This window comes from Erinaceus europaeus, chromosome 7 (assembly GCF_950295315.1).
Source record: "Erinaceus europaeus chromosome 7, mEriEur2.1, whole genome shotgun sequence".
NCBI lineage: Eukaryota > Metazoa > Chordata > Mammalia > Eulipotyphla > Erinaceidae > Erinaceus > Erinaceus europaeus.
Genome location: NC_080168.1, coordinates 11,991,657 through 12,001,484, shown reverse-complemented (window position 1 = coordinate 12,001,484; position 9,828 = coordinate 11,991,657). Strand labels below are relative to the sequence as shown.

Genomic DNA, 9,828 nt, shown 5'->3' with positions numbered 1-9,828 from the left:
TCAAAGGCACTGTGACCTTGGACTAAATGCCAGCGCTCCACTTCCCTCCTCCCTCACCTGGAACCCCCACCTACCAGGGTAGGGCATGAGTGCTGAGGGAGGGATGGGGTGTGGAAGGGCAGCTGCATTCCTGTGCATCCAAGCCTACAGCAGGGAGAAGCCACCGCCAGCCTCCCCCACCCCTCCACTCCCCAGTCACAATCAGAAGTACAAGATTTTTATTGTTCTACAGACACTTCTGCAAAGAGATCGTGAGAAAATATACAAAGCATTTCAGATTTCCCTCTGGGACCCCTAAGGTTCGGAGCCCTCCTTACTGGGCTGGGGAAGGTGGGCTGAAAACGGTTAGCATATTGAACAATCAGTAAAAACATGCAAACGTGAGAAGGAAAAGGAAAAAAACAAAACGAGACACACTGCACCCCCCTCCCCACCCCAAAGTGGAGGAGGACAGCATTTCAGAACAGAGAGGAGGTGGGGGCTCATGTACCAGGCGTCTCTCTTCCCTCCCCCACTATGCACAGGGCTCCAAGTCCGGAGTAAGTGGTAGGGTCACTCCCACTCAGCTCACCCTTTATTTCTCTGCAGTTACAGGGGTCCCACTTGTGCTCCAGGGGTGGAAGGCAGGCTGGGGCCCAGACTCCTTCCTTCTTTGGTTCCAATCGAGATCAGTTGTGCTTAACAGATGCAACCTCACCCCTGCCCCCCAACTCCAAATTCCCACTGGGGGTGCTCAAGGCACTGACAGGAGTCCTGGGGATCCCCACACCCACACCGCAGGACAACCACCTCCCCTAGTGCTCTGGGGGTGTCCATCTCAGAAACCTCCCCCCTGCCTCAGTGCAGACGCTGAAATCAGGACGTGGGGTGCAGTGTGCCCTGCCAGGAAAAACCCCCTCGGGACCTTCCACACTGAACAGGTGTCTCTAATCCCTGCACTTCACACTCGGCCTGCCCAGGGACCCTAGATGCAGTCCTTCCCCTGCCAGCCTGACTTCAAGATAGTGGACATAGAAAACATCTTGGGGTTCCCCTGCAGTCCCCCCCATCCAGATCAGCAGTGGAGGAGTCTCTCGAGGTCACAGCTCTGGTACAGGGAGGTGGGCAGGGCCAAGGGACAGAGACGATGTCACATCTATGGGAAGGGGTCCAAGTACAAGCAAAGCAAGGGGCAAGGGCCAGAGAATGGCTGGAAGAAAGGGGGGAGCAGGGGTGGGGCCTGGAGATGGAGGGCCCTCACACCATCCCACAGATGAGCGTCTCCACCACAAAGATGTTCTCAAAGTGGCGGATGGAGCTGCAGTTCTTGGCTTCTCGCTTCTGGACCCCTGGAAGAGGACAGAGAAAGCAAGGTGAGGCCACTGGCCCCAGAGCTGGAAGGGCCAGGGAGGATGGGGCTGCGTGGGGGGTGCTGTCAAGTGGGGTAGAGGCTCAAGAACTGCAGGGGGACTGCCTAGGATCTGCTGTGTGGCTTTAGGATGGTTACTTAACCTTTCTGTGCCTCCATTAACTCATCCTCAAAAGGGCCAGGAGACAGCTCACCCTGTAGAGTAGACCTGGGTTTGCTCCATAAAGAGGGAGTACTGCTGCTTTGTCTCTCCTCTTTCTCTCTCTCTCTCTCTCCCTCTCTCCGTCTGAAGCTAAAAGGAGAGACACCAGATCTGCTGGCTGCAATGGAATCATGAGGAAGTAGGGAGGATCTGTGGTGGTGAGTAAATCACAAGGAGCAGCAGGAGTCATTCACACTGACGTCCCAGCGCTCTCTGACGGGTGGACCTAGAGGGTGGACAGTGCCGGGCACCTAGCCCAGTGCTCATTAGCATCCATGGTGCCTAGTGCTGCAGCTCTGAGTTGGGGGTCAGTGGGTGAGCAATGGGCTGCCAGAGGACCGCGTGGTTTAGAGTATGGCACTGGGTGTGGTGGGAGCGGGGGCACTCACGCCTCCGGGTGGCCCTTCTACGCAGCCGGTAGGTGTCCTTGCCACTGCACAGGTGGTAGATGAAGGAGCCTAGGGCCTCCTTGTCATTGACGTGCTCAGTCACCACCATCTCCTCCTGGATGATGTATGACTGGGGCAGGTAGGTGCCCCTCTGCCAAGGGAACAGCCACAGTGCCAGGTCAGGGCCCCGTCACCTTCCTGCTGGTCCGTCCTGTCCCCATGTCCACCTCCCTTGATCTGGGGACTGCAGGCCACTGGCCCAGAGCCACATGGCAGAATGGCTGCTGTCCCCTGACACCTCCTGTCTGTGCCAACTGGGTCATCTCCCAGCCCAGGAAATGCTAAGAACCAGCATGGATGTGAACCCTAAAATCTGGTCTCTTCACAGGTGTGGGGGGGTACCTGCAGGAGAGGGCGGGAGAGACCGTGATTCCAACACGAAGGGGGACAGAAGAGGGGACCACGCTGGGGTGCTGGGGACAGCAACACCCCTCAGTCCCCCCAACCTCTCTCTGCCCCAGGTCTGGGAGGGGGCAGAGATGGACACAGTGCCCCCTGCCTCACCCACCTCACCTTCACATTCATGAGCAGCTCCCAGAAGTTTCGGGGGGGCAGCACGATGGTGGTGTTGAGCTCAATGACGTAGCATTTGTCCAGGGAGATGTCATGGTAGGCAGTGAGACCCTGAGCAGGGGGACGGGGTCAAGTCAGCCTCTACAGGTGACCACCTGGCCTGGAGGGCTGTGAGGAGCTAGCAGGAAACCCAGTGTACCCCAAACCCCTAGGCACCTCCTCTTCCTGCTCCTACCCTAGCCAGTCTGTGTGATAAGACACTTTAACAAGTGACACACACTGAGCATTCCACAAGGGGTTTCCTGAGGCCATGGAGTCAAGGCTGGAGAACATGGTGGGGAAGGGCAACTGAGGGCATCAGGGAACCTTCTGGAATGCTGGCATTGTTCCAGATCTCCAGCTGGGTGGCATTACTTGGGTGGGTAGCTCTGCATATAGGAGCTACACAGAGCTAAATGTCACTGTGGAACAACTCTGGAAAGGGACACTGACGGGGCAGCCATAGCAAGCAGGAAGCCAAGCAGGCCAGCTTCTGTCCAGTGTGTCATGAAAGCAAGTCTCTCTTTCCTCCCCCTCACACCACGCATGAGAGCCTTGTGCACATGGAAGGACATGCAACACCAGCCACTCACACCCCAGCCCAAAGCAGTTCCTTTAAAGGCTCAGCAAGGTCCCCACGAGCAGGGGGAAGCTTCACAAGCAGTGACACAATGCTTCACAATCTCTCTTTTTCTCCTTATTTCCCCTCTCAATTTGTCTCTATCCAATAAATAAGTAACAAACGATAATAATATCATTAATAATAATAATTAGCAGGAAGAGCCCTTAGTTCTCTGGTGTTAATGAGAGAGACAGAGACAGAGACACACAGAGAGAAAAGACCCAGTAAGTATTGAAGAGATACTGGCTGTCAGAAAAGTCATGATGCATTTTTGCAGTGGCAAAAAAATATGTTGTGACTTTTCTGACAACTCAGTGGCTCACAGGTTCTAGTACCAGAGGCACCGCATGGCACCAGAGGAAACTCTGTCTTTTCTTTAAAAAATTTTTTTAAATCTTTATTTATAGGCTAGAGACAGCAATAAATCGAGAGGGAAGGGGGACATAGGGTGGGAGAGAGAGAGAGAAAAACCTGCAACACTGCTTCACCACTTGCAAAGCTTTCCCTCTGCAGGTAGGGACTGGGGGCTTGAACTGGGGTCCCTGAGCATTGTAACATGCTCAACCAGGTGTGCCACCACCCGGCCCCATCTCTGTCTTTTTTGTCTGTTTCTGTCTCTGAATAAAAAAAAGTGGGTAGTATTAGCAAGAGGCTCGACTAGACAGTGTGTCTGCCACCACCCAGTTCTGGCCCAGCTCTCAGTGCACTGGAGGAAGCTTTTCTCTCTTCTTCTTCTTAAGGAAAACCAGCTTAGGGTGGAAAAAAAAATCACAAATGGGCAAGGCACCGGCTCAAAAAAACACGAGTGAGAAAAGATCAATAAAATTCAACCCTCTACAAGCCCAACCAGACACCTAGGGCGGCTTCTTCCTCCAATCAGAGCCCCTTCTGTCCAGGCCCCACCCTCCCTCTCACCCGCTGGAAGTCATGGATGATGTCGGCAGGGTCTCCACCCCCAAACTGGGGCACCGGCACGTTGATGCGCTCGTAGTTCTCCTCCAGGTAGATCTTCACGTCCTCCTCCAGCTCCATGCGTGTGCGCGCCTGCGACGACAGCGAATCCTCGTAGAACATGCCGCAGTGGAAGAAGTTGTCACGGGCCAGCTGTGGGGCGGGGGATAGAGGTAGGCTGCTCAGGGGGGATGCAGAACGGGCAGGGCCCCAGTCTCATTCTCATCCCATGGGCAAGTCCGGGGGAGGCTGCTGCTTCTAACATAGATAAGCTGTCTGGTCCTCAGTATCCCCACCTGTAAAGGTGACCCCTCAGGTCTCTTTGAGCCAAGTCTATGGTGAAATGGGGGTATACTAGCAGGCAGGCTAGAGGGTCAGCAGGGCCTAGGGATCATACCCTCTTCTGAGACCCTGAAGGCTTTAGGGAGTCACAAGCTGGGCTTGATTCTGGGGGTAGCACCACAAACTCCTGGCCTATTTCGCTTGGACCCCTCAATAAGCATCTGGGCCTATTTGATCACATCACCAGAGATAGACAAAGTGACAGGCTAGGTGGGTGACTAGATGCTCATGGGTACTTCCAGGGCTCCCCTAGAGGGAGCAAGGCCCCTCCTTGCCTGGCAGGTGGGGGAGTGAGGCAGGGAAAGGCCCAAAGTAAACTGGAAGTGGATGGCTGGCATGTGGGGCAGAGGCTCCAAGGAAAAGCACCCAGTCCCCCAGTATCTCTTCAGGGGGTGTTTGGGGGCAGTGAAAACCCAGCCCTAGGCTCTAGGCTGGGGGTCACTGGACTCTCCTGTTCCTACTCTCCTAATCTCATCTCTCAGTGACCCTCCACTGCCTTCTGGCCTGAGACCCCAGTGGGGAGCCTCCCTCTTGGGCCTGAGCTGAGCAGGGCAGAGGCCACTGGTCCTCCCTCATTTGGCTTCTTTTTTTATTGATTTCAGGGCTGGGGATGTAGCTGAGCAGAGAGCACCAGCCTTGCTCGCCCAAGGGCCCAGACTCCATTCCTGTGCTCCCATACTCTTGAGCTGTCACCTTTTTCAGTGTTTAACCACATAACCAAGATCCCAGAGACTTGAGGGGATGCTGGCTGGGAACCCCTCAAACCTAGACACACATCCTAGGGCCCTTCTCCTCATCAGCTCCCCCTCAGGCACACCCTGCACCCACACTCCCAGCCCCTCACCTGAGCCAGGAAGAAGTATCTGTAAATGTAGACAGAGGCGAACACCAGGCCCATTAGCAGCACAACCATGCCCATGGACAGGTAGCAAGCGCCGCCCACTGAGCCCCCCTTCTTGTGGCGGTGGCAGGGGGGCCGATCCTCCTGGGGACAGACAGCAGGGCAGGGTCAGCCAGGACAAGGGCCCGAAGCTTTGGGAACCCCCCCATCCACCCGAAGGCCACTTCTCCTTCTACGGAGAAACAGACACCCACTTAGCTACATGAATGGCCCAATGGGACTGACCGGGCAGACAGAGAACTGTCCAGGCCATTAGCCCTGCACTATGGCCATGCAGAACCACGGTGACACCCACACATGGCCTGCCCGAGAACCTACAGGGATGATGGATGGTAGGCAGGCTGGGGCCACTGCTGTGAGAAGCAGGGAGCCAGAGGAGATTCTGGAGCTGGGGAGAGGTAAGCTTCTAGGAGGCTGGGGCTGGGGGCTGATTTTCTGGCTGCTTTGCTGAGTCTTCAGGGGGTGAGGGGGGCTGGGAGCCTGCTGGTGTGTGTGTCTGTGTATTGGGGTGGGGTGACTGAGGCATAGCTTCCAAGCAGGAGACCTGGGCCACATCCTTGGAAGCGGGGAATCACTAAGGAGGGCAGGGACCCACCCCTTTTCTGAGGCAGACAGGCTTTTCATGTCTCCAGGCTCTCTCCCCACCCCCAGTGACACATGGGGCTCCCCCTGCCCTGCACCCCTTCCCTCTGTGAGCTGGAAACTACTATGACAAAGACACACAGAGAGCCCCAAATGCTGCTGCTCTCCCACTGCTCACAGCCTGAGGGGACACCCCTCTACCTCTCCCCAGCAACCACCCCTCCCTACCCCCAGAGAGCGGGGCCCAGGCTGACCTGCTCTGCAGAGACCCAGAGAAGGGCAGCCACCCCCCCCCCAGCAGCTATGAGGGGGTTGATGGGGAGGGCCTTCCTTCTAGAAAGAAAGGCAGTGCTCCGTTTCCAAGGTAACCAGGCTGGGCAGAGACTGCCTGGTGTGGCCACGTGATTCTGACATCCAGGGACCAAGCAGCAGTGGAGCCTCCTCCTTCAGGCCCCAGGGACACCCAGCCAACTGGAGCCTAACCCCACAGACCCCCACTGGTGTGGCAAATGCTCCAATGTGCAAATGAACCATAAGATGAGTCGGCCACACAGGGCAGGGGTGGCTTCCGAGCAGAGCCCAGGGTGCTGGGGTGTGTGCGTGTCAGACAGAAACCTAGTGGGAGGCGTGCAGATGGCATCTGGGGACATGTCCTCCTGGAGCCCCACTCACCTGGGGTCCTGGGTCCCCCAAGGGAGGGCAAGAACCCAGGAGGACATTCCTAAGGGCCAGCCAAGTGAACCCTCCCCCCCCACCAGGCTGACCTGACTCTCCAGAGAACAAAAGGTGATGAGAAAATCAGAAATGGCAGGGGGCACAGGGACACACACAGGGGAATTTCAATTTCTGTCCAAATGGCAAAAACCCAGGGAAAACCCAGGGCGGGCAGGCAGACAACATACTGGGGCAGGCCTTGGACCTTTTCAAGGAACTGTCCAGTGAGGGGGGCGGGGCAGGATGCTGAGCTACTGGTGGGGGTCCCCCCCTGCCCCAGCTACCCAGCTCCTCCAGCCCAGGGTTCAGACACACAGTGACACCTGACCCCAGGTATACTGGGAGGGGACATATGGGCCAGCAATCACAGACTAAAGCACTGGGACGTGACAGCAAGGAGGACCTTACAGGAAGGAGCAGCCTTTCCTCCACAGCCCCAGCCTACAGCAATCTTTGAGCTGACACCTGTGTGTGCACACGTGTGCACTCAGCCTAGAGGGGGCTGGGCAGAGCACAGGGCTGTCCGGGGGCTCCAAAAGGGAAGCAGGATGGGGCTGGGGCTCTAAGAAGGGGGGTGCCCTCTGCACCCCTTTCCAAGCTGGCTTCAGCCCAGCCAATTAGAGCCTCACTTAAGTCAGGTGGGAGGATAGCGAGGCTCCGCCCCCACCTCCAGTAGTGAATCCCGTAACAGATTGTTTGGTTTTCCAACACCAGCTGGGATGGGGAGCCCCATGAGAGGGGTGGGGGTGAGGGAGATGCACAGGCTTGGGTCAGTCCTGGCCTCCAGGGTCTGCTCAACCTTATCTTCTCCTTCCAGGGCTTTTACACTTTTTGGGAGGTGGGGGGGGGGTGTCCAGTACAGTCATGGGGGAAGGGAAGATGTGATATCTGGGGTCATTCCCAACAAGAGACCTAATAAGCATTCTTTTGTGTACCCATCAGTAGAGGTGAAAAGTTAATATCCAGCTTCACAAGGTGACACTGGGGAGGGGGGTGCTTTGTCCCAAGGTCCTCTCTCATCCTAATAAATGTATCACCCCAAAGCAGAGATCTATTCTTCCTCTTGACCCCCCCATCTGTCCCCTAATGCCAGTTAGGAGACAAACAGCCCCAGGGATGAGGCCACTTGACACCGGGTTTGGAGCCAGAAGTGGGGAGTCGGGGACTGCCAAGGCACCCGAGACCCCAAAACGTGCCATTCCATAGCATTTCAGGAGTTTCTGAAGGAGTCTGAGTTACATCCTCCCTCCAGCCCCCTCCTCAGGGAGAAGGGACACGCGGGGGGGGGGCAACTCTGTACTCCCCCCCAAAGATGTTAGGAAGGAGACTGGTTCTGGAAAAACACCCCTATAATATTTTAAAAGTTGCAGACCCTGTCCTCAGCTAGGCACTGCTTCCTCCCCGTCTAAGCTGTGGTTGGGGGAGGTGCACGACCTAGCATTCCCCCAATTACAGTCAGCTGGTTTCTGGTAAAGGGGGGTGATTACAAGGGGGCAGGAGAGCACCCCCGCCTCCTGGCATTTTTTACTCAGGGGGTCTCTGGTCAGACTGTGACACCTCCTCGGAGGCCCCTCACCCTGGGCGGGGGTCGCCTCTTGCACCCCCAGATAAGGCCCGGTGCAAGTTGGTCTGAGCCCAGGATAGTCAGGACCACGACTCTGCAGCCGGCAGCTGGAGGAGGGTAGGCGGGTGCCGACATAGACTCTGCAAGTCCAGTCTCATTTCGGAAGAGGGAGGAGGGGCTTGGTGCACCCCGAAACCGCCGGGGCCTCGGCTGCTGCCGTGCAACCGTTCGGGATGCGCAAAATCCAGCCGCCACGCGTCCACCCCCCACCCCCCCGCACCCCGCCAGCTCAGCGCGACGCAGGCGGCTTTCCACCGCGGAAATCCCCCCTCCAGGCCCCGGGAAGGTGAAGGAGGTTGGGGGCCCTCCGGCGGGGTGCGGCCTACGGCCAGAGCCGGGAGGGGAAGGGAAAGCCAAGCAGCGGGGCCCAGAACGCAGGGGGTGGGTGGAAGAGGGACGCTGGGCCTCTGAACCCCCAATTCCCGACTCGCGGAAGTGCGGTCTGGCGGGGGCCGGGAGACTCTGGCTAATTTCCAGCAATTTCGGGCCGGTCAGTTCAGGTGCCAACCCGCCCCGCCCCGCCCCGCCCGCAGCCCGGGGGAGAGGGGACTGGGGGGGGATGGCGGGCCCCCTCCCCCTCGTCGCCTCCAGGCTCCCTCCCCCACCACGACCTACAGGGCGACCCTCCCCCACCCCCAGAACCCCGCGGCCCCTCCCCCTTGATTGGGACCAGGTGCGACCCCCCCAACAAAGTGCCAACTTCACCGGACCCTCCCCTCCCCCTCCCCTTTTCTAGGGCCAGGCGCCTGCCCCCCTAGAAGCGTAGGAGAGAGGTCTCAAGTGCCACCCCCAAATCCTGTGGACCAGTGACTTGGACCCCGGCCACCCCCCTTCTCTGGACTCAGGTGTCCAATTGCCGCAGGACGGGACGGAGCCTCCTCCCCACTCCGCGCTGGGGACCCCGCCCCGCTCCGGGCCCCTCACCCGGGCCGGGGTCAGCAGGATCTCAGTGGCCGGGCCGGCAGCCGGGGCTGCGGCCTCAGTCCTGTCCGCTTTGTCGGCCTTGACGCCGGCCGCGGCGGGCTGGAAGCTGATCTTCACCATCTCTGCGCCTCCGCCACCCGCCCGCAGCCTCTGCCCGAGCCTCGCCCAGCGCCGCCAGCAGCCGCCCGGGCTCTGCTCGCCCCAGAAGTCGGGAGCCTGCTCCTCTCGCTTAGCTCCGCCCCCTGCAGCCCGCCCCGCCCCCTGCAGCCCGCCCCGCGCGGCCCCTTCCTCCTGCTGGGGGCACTGCTGCAACTGGGGAGGGCGGCTCTTACCTGAACCCCATCACTCTCTCACTCACTCACTCACTCACTCACTCACTCACTCACTCACTCACTCACTCACTCACTCACTCACTCACTCACTCACTCACTCACTCACTCACTCACTCACTCACTCACTCACCTCTCTCAAGCACCGGTCCACCTGCTGCCATCCGTCGTCCATCCATCCATCCATCCATCCATCCATCCATCCATCCATCCATCCATCCATCCATCCACAAGCACCCCTAATTCATTTCTCCATCCACATCCCAGTATGCTTATGGATATATAAGC

At 58.3% G+C, this 9,828-nt stretch overlaps 1 protein-coding gene across 4 annotated transcripts; it reads right to left on the bottom strand.

Moving 5' to 3' along the window:
* Window positions 1–201: 201 nt before the first annotated feature.
* ITM2C (integral membrane protein 2C) lies at window positions 202–9,455 on the bottom strand. 4 transcript variants are annotated; one of them, XM_007519386.3, is made up of 6 exons: window positions 9,212–9,445; window positions 5,311–5,451; window positions 4,089–4,277; window positions 2,513–2,623; window positions 1,940–2,090; window positions 1,103–1,328 (listed from the first exon to the last, which is right to left on the bottom strand). In XM_007519386.3, exons 1-6 carry the CDS (start codon window positions 9,329–9,331, stop codon window positions 1,237–1,239), a joined length of 804 nt encoding a protein of 267 aa, XP_007519448.2. In that variant the 5' UTR covers window positions 9,332–9,445; the 3' UTR covers window positions 1,103–1,236. The 4 variants fall into 4 exon arrangements, with proteins under 4 accessions (XP_060049750.1, XP_060049751.1, XP_007519448.2 ...); XM_060193767.1 differs by lacking the exon at window positions 1,940–2,090 and having other exon boundaries at window positions 202–1,328; window positions 9,212–9,449; XM_007519405.3 differs by lacking the exon at window positions 5,311–5,451 and having other exon boundaries at window positions 9,212–9,450.
* Window positions 9,456–9,828: the final 373 nt, after the last annotated feature.